General features: G+C 40.9%; 1 protein-coding gene across 5 annotated transcripts in view; it reads left to right on the top strand.

Moving 5' to 3' along the window:
- fhod3b (formin homology 2 domain containing 3b) overlaps window positions 1–16,487 on the top strand; it is a 93,323-nt gene that overhangs the window by 68,765 nt on the left and 8,071 nt on the right. For 2 of the 5 annotated variants that reach the window (XM_058646669.1, XM_058646670.1), the window contains exons 7-20: window positions 4,766–4,877; window positions 6,085–6,179; window positions 6,756–6,899; window positions 7,079–7,323; window positions 8,788–8,958; window positions 9,985–10,047; window positions 10,929–11,024; window positions 11,187–11,321; window positions 11,572–11,622; window positions 12,007–12,197; window positions 12,771–13,325; window positions 13,418–14,340; window positions 14,989–15,147; window positions 15,765–15,947. In XM_058646669.1, coding sequence (XP_058502652.1) covers window positions 4,766–4,877; window positions 6,085–6,179; window positions 6,756–6,899; window positions 7,079–7,323; window positions 8,788–8,958; window positions 9,985–10,047; window positions 10,929–11,024; window positions 11,187–11,321; window positions 11,572–11,622; window positions 12,007–12,197; window positions 12,771–13,325; window positions 13,418–14,340; window positions 14,989–15,147; window positions 15,765–15,947 — 3,123 coding nt within the window. Of the gene's footprint in view, window positions 1–4,765; window positions 4,878–6,084; window positions 6,180–6,755; window positions 6,900–7,078; window positions 7,324–8,550; window positions 8,659–8,787; window positions 8,959–9,984; window positions 10,048–10,928; window positions 11,025–11,186; window positions 11,322–11,571; window positions 11,623–12,006; window positions 12,198–12,770; window positions 13,326–13,417; window positions 14,341–14,988; window positions 15,148–15,764; window positions 15,948–16,487 lie in introns of all 5 variants that reach the window. The other 3 variants (XM_058646671.1, XM_058646672.1, XM_058646673.1) reach the window with 3 other exon arrangements.

Consider the following 16,487-nt stretch of genomic DNA (forward strand, 5'->3'; position numbering starts at 1 on the left):
TCGTACTGTAGCATGTTGTCCAAAATCTGACAAAAAGGTCCTAGTATAGCATGTCGTCCAAAATCGGTCAAAAAAAGTCATAGTATAGTATGTCGTCCAAAATCGGTCGAAAAAGTCATACTATAGCATGTCGTCCAAAATCAGTCAAAAAAAGTCATAGTATAGTATGTCGTCCAAAATCGGTCGAAAAAGTCATACTATAGCATGTCGTCCAAAATCGGTCGAAAAAGTCATAGTATAGTATGTTGTCCAAAATCGGTCAAAAAGTCATAGTATTGTATGTCGTCCAAAATCAGTCAAAAAAGTCATACTATAGCATGTCATCCAAAATCAGTCAAAAAAAGTCATACTATAGCATGTTGTCCAAAATCGGTCGTAAAAGTCATAGTATAGCATGTCGTCCAAAATCGGTCAGAACAGTCATAGTATAGCATGTCGTCCAATAAAGTCATAGTATTGTATGTCGTCCTAAGTCACACCAATTCATCTCAAGATTGCAAAGCCGTTGTTCCAACCAGTGCTTGAACCCCGGTCTTTTGCTTCAGAGGCGAGAGTACTAACCACTAGACCAACCTTGTAGACACATAGTGTAGTATGTTGGTCTAAATGACAGTAAAACCCCATAGTATAGCATGTCATCCGATACAACCCAAAAAAATCATACTATAGCATGTCGTCCAAAATCGGTCGAAAAAGTCATACTATAGCATGTCGTCCAAAATCAGTCAAAAAAGTCGTAGTATAGTATGTCGTCCAAAATTAGTCAAAAAAGTCATACTATAGCATGTCGTCCAAAATCGGTCGAAAAAGTCATACTATAGCATGTTGTCCAAAATCAGTTGAAAAAGTCATACTGTAGCATGTTGTCCAAAATCTGACAAAAAGGTCATAGTATAGCATGTCGTCCAAAATCAGTCGAAAAAGTCATACTATAGCATATCGTCCAAAATCGGTCGAAAAAGTCATAGTATAGTATGTCGTCCAAAATCGGTCAAAAAGTTATAGTATAGTATGTCGTCCAAAATCAGTCAAAAAAGTCATACTATAGCATGTCATCCAAAATCAGTCAAAAAAAGTCATACTATAGCATGTTGTCCAAAATCTGACAAAAAGGTCATAGTATAGCATGTCGTCCAAAATCGGTCAGAAAAGTCATAGTATATAGCATGTCGTCCAATACAGTCATAGTATTGTATGTCGTCCTAAGTCACACCAATTCATCTCAAGCTTGCAAAGTAGTTGTTCCAACCAGTGCTTGAACGCGGGTCTTTTGCTTCAGAGGCGAGAGGACTAACCACTAGACCAACCTTGTAGACACATACTGTAGTATGTTGGTCTAAATGACAACAAAACCCCATAGTATAGCATGTCATCCGATACAACCCAAAAAAGTCATACTATAGCATGTCGTCCACAATTTGACAAAAAAGTCATAGTATAGTATGTCGTCCAAAATCAGTCAAAAAATCATAGTATAGTATGTCGTCCAAAATCAGTCAAAAAAGTCGTAGTATAGCATGTCGTCCAAAATCAGTCAAAAAAGTCATAGTATAGCATGTCGTCCAAAATCAGTCAAAAAAGTCATAGTATAGCATGTCGTCCAAAATCAGTGAAAAAGGTCATAGTATAGCATGTCGTCCAAATTCTGACAAAAAGGTCATAGTATAGCATGTCATCCAAAATCGGTCGAAAAAGATATACTATAGCATGTCGTCCAAAATCAGTCAAAAAAGTCATAGTATAGTATGTCATCCAAAATCAGTCAAAAAAGTCATACTATAGTATGTCGTCCAAAATCAGTCAAAAAAGGCATACTATAGCATGTCGTCCAAAATCAGTCAAAAAAAGTCATACTACAGCATGTTGTCCAAAATAGATCGTAAAAGTCATAGTATAGCATGTCGTCCAAAATCGGTCAGAAAAGTCATAGTATAGCATGTCGTCCAAAAAAGTCATAGTATTGTATGTCGTCCGAAGTCACACCAATTTCTCTCAGGCTTGCAAAGTAGTTGTTCCAACCAGTGCTTGAACCCGGGTCTTTTGCTTCAGAGGCAAGAGTACTAACCACTAGAGCAACCTTGTGGACACATACTGTAGTATGTTGTCCTAAATGACAGCAAAACCCCATAGTATAGCATGTCATCCGATACAACCCAAAAAAGTCATACTATAGCATGTCGTCCGAAATCAGTCAAAACAGTCATACTATAGCATGTCGTCCACAATTTGACAAAAAAGTCATAGTATAGCATGTCGTCCAAAATCAGTGCAAAAGGTCATAGTATAGCATGTCGTCCAAATTCTGACAAAAAGGTCATAGTATAGCATGTCGTCCAAAATCGGTCGAAAAGTCATACTATAGCATGTCGTCCAAAATCAGTCAAAAGAGTCGTAGTATAGTATGTCGTCCAAAATCAGTCAAAAAATCATAGTATAGTATGTCGTCCAAAATCAGTCAAAAAATCATAGTATAGTATGTCGTCCAAAATCAGTCAAAAAAGTCATAGTATAGTATGTCGTCCAAAATTAGTCAAAAAAGTCATAGTATAGTATGTCGTCCAAAATCGGTCGAAAAAGTCATACTATAGCATGTTGTCCAAAATCAGTTGAAAAAGTCATACTGTAGCATGTCGTCCAAAATTTGACAAAAAAGTCATAGTATAGCATGTCGTCCAAGATTTGACAAAAAAGTCATACTATAGTATGTCGTCCAAAATTTGACAAAAAAGTCATACTATAGTATGTCGTCCAAATTTTGACAAAAAGTCATACTATAGCATCGTCCAAAAATTGACAAAAAAGTCATATTATAGCATGTCGTCCAAATTTTGACAGAAAAGTCATACTATAGCATCGTCCAAAATTTGACAAAAAAGTCATACTATAGCATGTCGTCTATAAATTGACAAAAAAGTCATACTATAGCATGTCATCCAAAAATTGACAAAAAAGTCATACAATAGCATGTCGTCGATATTTTGACAAAAAAGTCATACTATAGCATGTCGTCCAAATTTTTACAAAAAAGTCATACTATAGCATGTCGACCAAAATTTGACAAAAAAAGTCATACTATAGTATGTAGTCCAAATTTTGACAAAAAATCATACTATAGCATGTCGTCTATAAATTGACAGAAAAGTCATACTATTATGTCGTCCCTATTTTGACAAAAAACTCATACTATAGCATGTCGTCCAAAATTTTACAAAAAACTCATACTATAGCATGTCGTCCAAAATTTGACAAAAAAGTCATACTATAGTATGTCGTCCAAAATTTGACAAAAAAGTCATACTATAGTATGTCGTCCAAATTTTGACAAAAAGTCATTCTATAGCATCGTCCAAAATTTGACAAAAAAGTCATACTATAGTATGTAGTCAAAATTTTGACAAAAAAGTCATACTATAGTATGTCTTCCAAATTTTGACAAAAAAGTCATACTATAGCATCGTCCAAAAATTGACAAAAAAGTCATACTATAGCATGTCGTCCATATTTTGACAAAAAAGTCATACTATAGCATGTCGTCCAAATTTTTACAAAAAAAGTCATACTATAGCATGTCGACCAAAATTTGACAAAAAAGTCATACTATGGCATGTCGTCCAAATTTTGACAAAACAGTCATACTATAGCATGTCATCCAAAATTTGACAAAAAAGTCATACTATAGCACGTCGTCCAAAATTTTACAAAAAACTCATATTATAGCATGTCGTCCAAAATTTGACAAAAAACTCATATTATAGCATGTCGTCCAAATTTTACAAAAAAGTCATACTATAGCATGTCGTCCAAATTTTGACAAAACAGTCATACTATAGCATGTCATCCAAAATTTGACAAAAAAGTCATACTATAGCATGTCATCCAAAATTTGACAAAAAAGTCATACTATAGCATGTCGTCCAAATTTTGACAAAAAAGTCATACTATAGCATGTCGTCCATAAATTGACAAAAAAAGTCATACTATAGCACGTCGTCCAAAATTTTACAAAAAACTCATACTATAGCATGTCATCCAAAATTTGACAAAAAACTCATATTATAGCATGTCGTCCAAATTTTGACAAAAAAGTCATACTAGAGTATGTCGTCCAAAATTTTACAAAAAAATCATACTATAGCATGTCCTTGTTTGACAGTTTTTAGTAAACTCCTACACATCCTATATCAAAATGTGTGGTTTGATCGAGAATGGCTGGCTTTAACTCTTCTAAGCTTTTGAGCAACCATGGCGATAAAAATTGCAAAAATACTGCGAATAATTTCCGCATACACACACAGCTTAAGAGTCAGTCTCTTTTAAAGGGTGATTCCACCAAAATACCACTTTGTCTAAATACTTCAAGTTTTAAAGGTTCAATCCGCCCAAATGTTACTCCTTCACCAGCACAAGTCCTGCACCCGAGAACATCGGCAGCAATAACAGCAGGCACGCTCAAAATTTCACCGCAGAATTTTCTAGTTCATTAATGCTGATGAGTTTGTCATCTTTTTAATGATGTTGATTTTTACACACTGCCAGCATTTGGTAGTAATTTAATTTTACAGTATGTTCTGCTGATGTCAGTGTCAAAACAATGCTCTTATCAAAGTTCCCCATGCTGTTTAGTCAGGAAAAGCTTCGCTAAGACAGTTCTGCATAATCTCATTCAGTATGTGGACTGTTTAAGAGCTAGCTGAAAAAAGTGTCTGGAGGGCACTTATGCTCTGCACTTTCATATCAACGTTGTGTTTTTTATTTCTTTGTGTAGTTCCGTTTGGTGGTGAAGACAGCACTAAAGCTGCTGCTGGTGTTTGTGGAGTACACGGAGTCTAACGCCGCCCTGCTCATAAAAGCTGTTAACGTTGTGGATGGCAAGAGAGGTAAGAGCCCAGGCTAACCATCCAACAGTACGGTTTATACTTGGACGAACAAACTGAAACGCCTTATAGCACATCATCAAAATCAGTGACACACTGTCAGTGAAACTAGTTAAAATGATTTAAATAGGAAATGTTAGGCATATATTCTCTACATATGCTCATATTTAATCTCTCTTTAATAAAAAGTATTATTCATGGTGCTACTACTCATTCCATTGAATTATTAACAGATTATAGACCCACTTAATCATGCAAGTACATTTATCTAAGTGTTCGTTTTCCACTTAAAACTACAGTGCATTACTTTTAAGTACAACCAAATGTCCATTACATTCAAACCACTGTCAAATGACTTTACAAAATGCTGATCAGCTCCATACGGCTCTCTCTGTGTATTGCTCAGTCTCGTGGCGTTTAGTCACGCAGCGACCAGGAAGGTTTTTGTTTTATGTCAAAACAGAAAGAGCAACATTAAGCTGGTAAAATGAGAAGGCACAAAGAACACAGACCAAAGGCCAAACAGAGGCAGAATAACAACAACATAAACCACTATTTGAGACACTGTTTCTCAAGATGAGATGCTGTGCTGTGTCAGGCTTGTTCTAATATCCTCTTTTAAAGTGGCTGCTCCCACTGATAAAGCCTACCATGGTGGCAGTAGTGCTGTCCACCCGATCACAGATTACTACTGTTACACAGTAGCCAGATCAGTTGTCCTGAGCAGCCCCTTCAGCCAAAAGAAAGAGCCGACAAAGAACAAGGCTTATTGAGACAGACTGTGACTCCCACCTGCAGTGAGGCTCAGTTACCTGCTGCTCTGTAGGCTCCACATTGCACTGTGGCCTGAAACTGGGGGAGATTGAGCATCAGTGTGGAGGGGTCAGGTATCCCTCTGTCTTTGTTGTGTCTTGTCCAGTCACTTCTGCTGTTGCATAAGAAGACTAAACCTGATCCCCGGACTCCTGATGAGAAGGGGATGGTCTTGACCCTCATGGTTGAGGCACAGAGATCCTACATTCTCAGTGCTGTCACTTTTCTAGACGTAAAACACCATGACTTCTTTGCGCCGAAGGGAGCCACGAGATGACTTAACAGCTTTTGATTTTTATTGCCACGCAGTGGTGGAATGCAGCTTTCCTGCCATAGGATGCACACATTTTTGTTTTGTTATTTGGTGTCCAACAGTGTCAGTTTTGTGCTTCTGCAGAGGCAAAACCATGGTCAAATCTCATGGAGATCCTTGATGAGAAGGATGGAGTGGACACAGAGCTGCTGGTATACGCGATGACACTCATCAATAAGGTGAGCCAATTCTATTTGGTGAGCACTGCCTACATCACCGCTGCATCCAAACCATACGGCGTCTTTTTGCACATAGAAACACCTAAATGGAAACTCAATTGGAGTTGTCAGTAAGTGCAATGGAAACGTTTGGAAATCATGTGACTGAAATGTCCCCCGTTGATTCTGCATTTCGATATATTGGAAAAAAACGTGTGGACAATTGAAATATTACTACAATATTCCTCCACTTAGTGCAAGAAGCAAATATTACTACGATGCCACAATGAAACGCGTCCATATAATCAACAGCTATTGGTGCTTTTTCATTCACTTCATCAAGTTGAGCCTTTTAATCCTTCTGTGGTGACAATGACTTTGGCGCCACCTTCTGCTTAGCTCAGTGAACTAACTCCCAATATTGTCTTCACAGCAGCTAATGGAAACACAGATAAATTCGCATTTTCTTTTACTTAAATCTCTGTAAATTTGGTGAAAATTTGCAATACTTTTTTGTACTTTTTCTTCCAGATGAGTTGGAGTTGCTCTGCCAAAAGTTTTATGTGTTTACATACAGTTTTATGTGTTGTGGTTCAGACTCTGGCAGGTCTCCCAGACCAGGACTCCTACTATGACATGGTGGACTGTCTGGAGGAGCAGGGCATAGAATTGGTGGCCCAGAGACACGTGAACAGGAAGGGCACAGACCTGGACCTCGTCGAACAGTTCAACATCTACGAAGTCAGGAATCTGCACTAGCAAACATTATCACATAACAAAAAAGCGTCAATATCATGTGAAAATGAATGTCTGCCTGAATTGGCCATAGGTCACATGACATCATAATGGTGTGCGCCTATGCCCCTGTCTATAGACAACATACAGTTTATTTACTCTTTCTCTTTGTTGACTCCTATCAGATGACATTGCGCCATGAGGATGGTGATGAAGTACAGCTTCCCCCCAGCAGCAGAAAGGATCGCCGACGGGCTAGCGTCGGTGGCACCAATGAGAGGCGGGGCCTGGAGAGAAGACGCAGTCGGAGACACTCGCTCCAGAACAACAGAAGCCACTCTTCTGCCCCAGCATCTCCCAGCAGGTCACATACTCACGCTAGTAGCTTCCTGCCCTTTGATGGTCAAGGGGTTGAAGACATCAGTGAAAGGTGAGGCGAGAGGAAGACGGAGAGGAATAGAAAAGTGGAAGATGTTCCAAAGAATGATTAAAAAAACCAAAACGAACACACACACACTAAATCTTTGCTTTTCGCTTGAACGTGGTTTGATCCTGCATAAAAAAGTTCAGTCACTAGGGGTGCTTTTTATTTTGAACCCTGAGAGATAACTGCAACTAAATAGGAATCCCAAATTATTCCTGGCTCCATGGAGTATTACTCACTCACAGGAAACAGCGTGACTGCAAGTGTTGTATTACGTTTCAGTCTTGGAGGAATGTGTCCTCTCCATCCAGAGCCCAAGCAGAGAATTTAATTATATAAATAGCCATTTTAAAGCGGAGACAGCTCCTGCAAAGTGGCATTTGAATTAATTTCCCCACTCTCAAAGACGTTCCCCTGCCACTGATGGAAATAGGAAGCTTCTGTAAACATACTGATAGAAGCTATCTGCTGTCTCATGACATGCTTCCTTCAGAGCTTAAACTCCACATTGTCATCTGCTTTATATTCATCTAACCATTGTGGCTACTCCAAATCTTGTTTAATTACACAGCAGCTTGGTCTGTCTCATAAAAGGCAATAAAACAATTTTTTACATTGGGAATTACATTGATTTTTGTCGTTAAAAATCATGACTGATTACTGTCTTTCCCAGCGCTACATACTAGATTGCCTGATCATTAATCTCACGCTCATTTTTTAAACTAGCATGCCCTCTAATATTTCTGGTAGCACTCAGGTCTTCAGGTGTGCTTAAATTCAATCCAGCAGGTCATATGATCCCAGACTAGCTTCTTTCAGTCCACCACAGGAAATTCAAGCTGCCTTTGAAGTTCACCATTTTCCATGTTGTTAATGAAATCCAGACACCCAAGAGGGATCCAAACAGCAAACCGGCCGCAGCACTCATGTATTATATTCAAACACAGAAGATATGTCCCTCAGCTCTAAGTCGAATCTTATTTTTACATTTAACGTGCTACTATAGAGACTGGACTGATAATTGTTGCCTGTGCATTACAGTTTCTAAAATGCTTTTCTCTGTGTTCTACACACTCACTAATACTGTGTGTCTAATTCTGTTCTGACAAGCATATGTTTAAATGTCAATGTCTTGTGTGTTGTCTCTGCTGGACCGTCCTCTATTGTGTGTCTTCACGTTGTCCAATCTTTACATGTCCTCCTTTCCACCCTCCACCCCTCCTCTCACCACAGAGAAGAGGACGAGGAGGAAGAAGCAGAGGAGGAGGGAGAGGAGGAGGAGGAGGAGGCAGATGACGAAAGTCATCCAGTCACTGAGTCCTCTAGACAGGGCGCTTGCAGGTATTTTAGGCAAGCAGGTTTCCTACGAGTGACTCAATCTCTCATTCCCCTCACAATTGCATAGTTTTTTTGCAAGTATTGACCCTTTCCTCTACCCATTTAGACTCCTCCTCTTTTTTGTCATCCTAGTGTGGCTCCAGCTGTAGCAGACACTCCTAGTATGTGCTTGAGCTTAAAGTGTATGGCCAACATCCTTCCTAAAGCCAGTGACCCTGAAGGGCAGAGAGAATATGTCAGCGTCAAGACCAGAACATCTTCTCCTGTGTCCGTCGCACCTGAAAAGGGGACCTTTAGTCCTTGGTGTGTTCCTCTCCCTGAATAGAATGCCAGACTCTCACTGCACACCCTCAATGTCAGTCTCCACAAATCTCACCCAAACCCCCCCCCCCCCCCCTCCCCCTCCCTTCCATCGACCCCTCCATCCACTGACTTGAACCAGAGCCAGGTGTATATTGAATTGTCAGAGAACGAGACATGGAAGGACAGAGTGTGGCCATTATATCTCACTGGTGTATGCATCTTTATGTAACTCGCTGTAACTTCACATACACATACGAGTGTAAAAATACATAAATGTATACTGCAAAAGTATTTTAGTAATACTATTTCTCTTCAGAATGACATCACATTCACGCTTGTTTTTTTGGTTGACACGCTTTGGCTTTTGTTCCTCTCTGCTTTTTTTCATCTTTCAAAAATGTTTCCCTGATCCTAGTAGCCTGTATTTAGATGTGATTTATGCCTCATCTGTCATCGACAAACATTTTCTCTACCAGAGGAAGGAAGGTCATAATAACTTCCTTTTCTTGGTTGCTGGAAATAATTATTTCACAGACATGTACAGCTCATCTCTCTTCTGTTGTGGCTCCACACCAAAATGAATGCGAGACAAGTCGATAAATTAATCCGAAGCATTAAGGAATTGAAAGTATCTGCACGAGTCACACGTTTCTCTTGTTTCAGCAGAGCTCTGTCGCAGCAGTAGTTCCTCAGCATGCATCCCTCCCTGACGCCGTTAAAGCAGAAATTATTTTGTTTTCTCCGCAGTGGAAAATACAACATGATCTTGTTAAAGATACCAAAATGAGTCGTATTTATTTAGATGACAGCAGTTTTACTGCGTTCTAAACAGTGCACTGAATAAACAGGACAAACAGAAATAGTTTCTGCCCTTGTTGACTTCATCATCGTGTAGTCTTGTGGCCCTTCTACCTGCAACTGCTGTCTCACTCTATCCTGCCTGTGTGACTAACATTTTATGATTCACATCTTTGGAGTGTCTGACCTGACTGGCGCTCTCTTTTCCTCTCTTACCTCCATCTTCAGTTCGACAGAAACAAACAACCCTCCCACACGTTACACAGCTAGAAAGCCTTGCTGGTCTGACAGGTAAGGCAAGAGGGTGAATAGGTCATGTGTCTGCACATTATGCATGACGGTTCTGAGGTGGGGCCACACAGCTGCTGTAGTGGTTAGCTGCTCTCTAGCATTTGCAGCAAGAAGACCCGGGTTCACGACCCCGTCAGAATAAGGGTTTGCATGTTCTCCCCCTGTGTGTGTGTGTGTGTGTGTGTGTGGGTGGGTTTTCTCCCTGCAGTCTAAAAACATGCAGATTTGGGGATTAGGTAAATTGGACAATCAGGTGTGATTGTGAGATTGGATGGTTGTTTGTGGCCCTGTGATGGACTGGCGACCTGTTCTGAGTGTACCCCACCTTTTGCCCTATGTCAGCTGGGATTGGCTCCCCCCCGCGACCCTCATGTGGAGGATAAAGCGGTAGAAGATACTATACTATATATACTATCCATGATGGATGGATGGTTCTGAGGTGAAAATGATATAAAATGATAAAAAAAAAAAATCAGTCAATCAATGAAGTAGCTTTTGAACAATTAATCATTAAAAAATGGAAACTGGAATTTGAAACAATGCAAATTTCAAAAGCTGCGATTTAATTGTTCTATTGTTGATTGTTCTATGTTCTATGACAGTTTAAATTGCACCACATACACATGTGGTTAATATTTTTGATTGCATCTCATGTGGTAATGCTCTTTTTTCAAATTACAAAATGCAGTAAATAATGTTCTGAACTTTGACTTGTATTACAACTCAAATCACATATGCAATATTGCACACACACACACACATACACACATATATATATATATATATAATATAGGACATTGGAATTCACATCACTGATCCTTAAAATGCTGTCTTCAGTGGTAATATGTGTTATAAAAATAAACAATTTTCTCTATTAACAGAATCAGTGCCAATGGCACTGCGTACCCTGGCAGACACCAGGCTCCGACATCACCCATTCATCGCTTCACCAGTTCAGCAGACTCCCAACCAGACAGGTCAGCACGTCGACTTAGCCACAGCTGAAGCACAAGTACACGTCTTGAAGATGTTTGATGAACTCGTGTCATCCCAATGCCAAGGATTATGTTTATTAAAAAAAATAAAAATATCACTTAACGTTGTAATCACTTTTAATCATCTTACTCTTTGGCGTGCAGACCCACTTTAGGGGGCTTGCTCACTTCATCGTACAGACAGCATCAAGAATCACTGGCTGCAGAGAGAGAGCGGAGGCGCCTGGAACGAGAGGAGCGTCTGCAGAGAATCGAAAGAGAAGAGAGGAATCGGTTCAAGTGAGTCAGAGAAAGCACTCCATGACTTTTGTAGATTGCAGTTGTGACAATAGAGACAATAGAGGTACAGCCTTGACTTCTAACTTTTCCATAGGTAAAATAAAAGCTGGCAGGAGGACAGTATATTATATACTGTACTATACTATCACTTTGCTTTGCTTCACTTTGCTTTGCATTTACTATATAAGTTCCAGTTATTGTCTCTTGATCATTTGTTTTTCTTGTCCCTGCTTTTGTTTTTCTGTTTCAGTCGCGATTATGTGGACAAAAGGGAAGAAGCAAGACAAGCGCGGGAGGAAAGGTGAGTTTATTTTATGGCTTCGTTGAGTCGTATTAGCGCAGCAGTGTGTGAATGTGGATCAAAAAGCAAAGGCACTTTTGGAAATTCATAGCAGATGTAAAGTAAGTTTCACCCAGCCTCAGACTGAATTATAGTCAGGGCCCCTTTAGGACTGCTCACCATGAAGACGTCCAAATGTTAACAGGACAAGTGTGTAATTGTGTTTTTCCATGGATGTGTTGTGGTTATCTCTCTGTATACGATGTAAACCCGTTTCTTTGAGGAAAATAAAGCCAAATAGCAGTGCTATGTTTCCATCTTATTCCAACACAATGACTAAATGGCTAAATTGAGATTTCAGCAGCCTTTATCGTAAGTTTCAGCGTACATGTCGTGTTTTTGCAGGTACAAGGCTGTGGAGAGACTCGCCGCAGAGGAATTTGAGCGCGAGCGACCCAGAATGCCAACAAGAGGACGGACAGAAATTACGTTGTGTTTGAGTTCCAACCCCGCCAGCCGCGCAGCGTCACGCTGTGCCACACCTTCACCCATCACCTTACAGGAAAACACTGTTAGTGCTGCACAACAAACATCGAGTAAGCAAAGTTTTTTTTCATCATCAAACAAATAAATGGAAAAAAAACACTGAAATGACTTTACTTAGCTGTATTCATGAGAGAACAGCATGTTTGGCTTCTGGCTATTAGATACTGTAAGTATTACACACTACTAAATAGCAGATCACATGAACAATCGCAAAGTCAATATTTTTTGGAAGTGCTTTCATTTTTTTTTTTTTTGCAAAAACAAAAGTCTGTGATGAGGTTCTGATTGAACAGCTTTGGTGATTTCCTGTGGTGAAATGATGAAAAACATCAAAATAGTTTATTATTTTTCCAAAGTAGACTTCCTTATTTGTTTTATTTTTATCTTTTTGAGGTTTTCACATATGCGCTGTATGCTAATGACTCATATAATGGCTTTAGGAAGGCTTCATGTATCTGCACTCTGAAAATGTGTGTTGAATCACGACATTCTCTCATTAACGATATGTCAGGAAGCAATTCAAGGTTGTTTCAACTATAAACAAAAATGTTTCTGAACACTATCAGATCCTATAAAAGTATTTAAAGTCACATTTTTGTGCATTCTTTTGTTTTCTCTTCCAGGAACAGAACACGTCTCAGAGCCAAACCTTGACCCACAAACCAGAAACAAAAGTCCAGCGCCAGAATTAACAGTATCCGCATCTGCCCCCACACCTCCCTCTGAGCCTGAACAGCAGCAGACTGAGACAGAGTCGCATGCCGAGACAGAACATGTTGCTGAGTCTCATCAGAATTTAGTGACAGAGCACGAGTCCGATGAACAGTCAGGAATGGAGAAAGAAGAAAGACAAGAGCAGGAGAAGCTTGAGGAGCAGGAAGAGCGCAGGGATGAGGCAGTGGACGAAGAGCAGGTAGAGGAAGTGGAGGGGCCTAATGTAGAAGAGGTGGGGGAGCATGATGTAGAGGTAGATGTAGAGCTAGAGGAGGAGGAGGAGTGCGAGAGGGAGCAGACAGCAGAAAGAGACGTGGATGACAGTGTAATGCTGAGTGAGAAGGAGAGACAGAATGAGGAAGTGAATGAAAAGGACAACTGCTCTGCGTCGAGCATCTCCTCTACGAGTAGCACACTGGAGAGGGAGGAGCGGGAGGAGAAGCTCACAGGTGACATTGACGCAGGTGAGATTGTAGTTCATTTAACTTGCTTTAACTTCTTATCAACGGTTTTTATTCTCTTTATATCCTAATTATTTCTATATCAATGTCACCAGGCCAGTGGACGCAGTGCATTAAAGACGCAGATGTGAATGACCAGTGCACCGAGATCCTGAACAGCAAGCGCTTCATGCTGGACATGCTCTATGCTCAGACAACAGCCAGCAAGGACGAGGAGAGTGTCGGAGAAACCGAGAAAGAAACATGTAAATGTGAGAAGGAGTCGGAGGTCAGTGACTCGTCTGTGGCCAGTTTGGCCAGCAGGATCTCCACGCTGGAGGCTCACAGACAGGCCAGAGAAGAAAATGTGAAAAAAATGGAGGTGGGACATCTGGACAACCAGGGCAGTGTCCGCGCAGTGGCAGAGAAGTTTGGAGATTTGGTCAAAGGCTTGACCTCTCCTCCCGAGGGGGAGGCCTCAAAAGAGCAGCAGACTGACAAATCCTCAGCGACCACAGCCTCGTCTGGCTTACCTCCTAAGAAAGAGTCCGATTATATCTGGGATCAGCTCATGGCGTCACCCAGGGAGCTGCGAATCAAAGACATTGACTTCACGGACCTGAGGGACGATGATGACTTGGACATTTTAGATATGGACAATATGATGGGATCACGTGACCTGATACCACCACCTCCTCCTCCTCTTCTGTGTAACACCGCCCTGCCGCCACCCCCACCACTGTTTGGGTGCCCCCCGCCCCCTCCGATGCTTGGCAAAATGATGCCACCGCCACCACCATTCATGCCCCCTATACCTCCGCCCTCCCCTCACCTCATTCGAGGGGAGGTGCCTCTCTTCCAAAAGAAGAAGAAGACCATCCGTCTCTTCTGGAATGAGGTGCGTCCAGTGGACTGGCAGTGCAAGAGCCATAAATTCTGTAAGGAGTCCCTCTGGTCCAAACTGGAGCCAATTAAACTGGACACATCCAAGCTGGAGCAGCTGTTTGAGTCCAAATCCAAGGAGCTGCCTGTCACAAGGGTAACTAACAACTGCAGTAGCATTAAATTAAGCTTTTTCAGAAACCAGGTTGTTCTATAGCTCAGGCCTTCCTGCTACCTGTCATTGTACTTTATGTGAAAGGATCATTTTGTGCGTCTCCCTGAGTAAAACCGGCCTTCAAAATCCTTTTTCAGTAGCTCCTCACCCAACAACATCACTCTTTGGAAGACACTCACACACACACACACACACACCCTAAATCTTATAGTAGCATCAAAGTTAAACCATCATATCCACTTATATACAACAAAAAAAAAAGATATATTCAGAAGTCGCATGACTCTAACAAGCTTTCCACTGACATCACCCTCAGGCTAAGACATACTTCATGCTCACCATAAGACAATAAACCATTTTGATTTTAACAACAACTTGGTTTCTGCTGCATACCTTTCTTTGCTGCCACTGCGCAATCATCCTTGCCATTTACGTCCTTGCCATTTATACATCCCGACCGTTCTCCAGCAGCTGTAACACTGGGTGCTTTCCCTTTCATGAAAATGTCTCAAAAGTCTGTCTTTTTTAAGTCTGCATTGTATTGAACCAGCATGAACCGCTTCCATGATACATGGGTCTAAAAGCAAACCGTGACACCGGATTTCCGGTGGTATTTTGCGTTTCTTACAGAAAGCAGCCGTCGATGGGAAACGGCAAGAAATCATAGTCCTGGATTCCAAACGAAGCAATGCCATTAACATAGGTTTGACTGTCTTACCTCCTCCCCGCACCATCAAGACTGCTATCCTCAACTTCGATGAGTATGCACTAAACAAGGAGGGAATTGAGGTAAGCATTTTCAAAGGGATTGTCTCTTAGGGCACTTACGTTTTATGTTGTTCTGTGTAGTGCTCTCGATTGCAATAAAAACATGATTTACACACCAGTGGATTTCCCCAAACACGCGAGGTTTAGCTCATCTGCATGGGACTGCCCACGTTGTTGACATTATAGCGTGTGTTTCTGGCTGCATGGCTGAGTTTTTGTGTCGCGATCAATCACCTGTGGTGTAAATTTCAGCTTGTTTTAAAAACCCTACTAGAGACCTTTTGCAGGACTTCTGTAGAGAAAGGCTGTTGTTGCAATTCCCTTTGGTGATGTATAACCTGCAGCCTTCAGCTCCTCCTTGAATGAATTTGCAGCAGAGGAGCATTCCTCTCCACGTCTTGTCTCAGGAGGTATATTCAACCTGACACAGATTTGAGGTTGAAAGTTCAGGTGTCACGCAGGTTTGTGGGGAACATGCGAAACATCTTAGACAAACAGAGAGAGAGTTAGCGACAGTATCGGTTTGTTTCCTCCCCATACCCATCATTTATTCCCTAACATATTGAGTAAAAGATACTGAAAGCCTGAGACTTGAGACGACTCCTTTTGTTTCCCCCTCCTCACATTTCTTGGCTTAGAAAATCCTGACCATGATCCCCACAGAGGAGGAGAAGCAGAGGATCCAGGAAGCTCAGCTGGTCAACCCTGATATTCCCCTGGGCAGCGCTGAACAGTTCCTTCTCATCCTCTCCTCCATCACAGAGCTGTCTGCTCGCCTGCAGCTGTGGGCATTCAAGATGGATTATGAGCTTATTGAAAAGGTCAGACTCATTCCTGTTCACTCTAATCACAAGCAGATACATCACACTTTCATATACACTTACAATTTATATGATGTTGTGAATTCAACAAACAGATTTGGGAATTGTGCAGAAATTTGGTTTCCGGCAGGAGCTGCAGAAGAAGTTTGATGGAACGAGCTGCAAGTGTAGCATGAAGCGTTAAGCGTTCACTTTATATAAATATGATCAACATGTCTCACGCTGTACAAAAATGAATCCAAAATGTACCAGAAGTGGATCGTCTCAGTCCATTATTAATAACATCAAATGTAACTTATCAGAAAAACAAATGTATGTATATATAGCTGCCCCGACTATAATCATTTCAAAAATATTGCTGAATAGTTTGACGTTTTAATTTAATCTCTCATCCATTCAAAGCTGTCGTCCTTTATGTGTTTACTTAACATCTAGAGAGACATCACTAAATAAAAATCTGGCCCAACAACAATCCGTTTGGTCTAAACACGGCGATTGATCATGTTTATTACAGCAACGTAAGGGCTACGCACGCACGAT

The sequence above is a fragment of the Solea solea genome, chromosome 13 (genome assembly GCF_958295425.1).
Source record: "Solea solea chromosome 13, fSolSol10.1, whole genome shotgun sequence".
NCBI classification, from domain to species: domain Eukaryota; kingdom Metazoa; phylum Chordata; class Actinopteri; order Pleuronectiformes; family Soleidae; genus Solea; species Solea solea.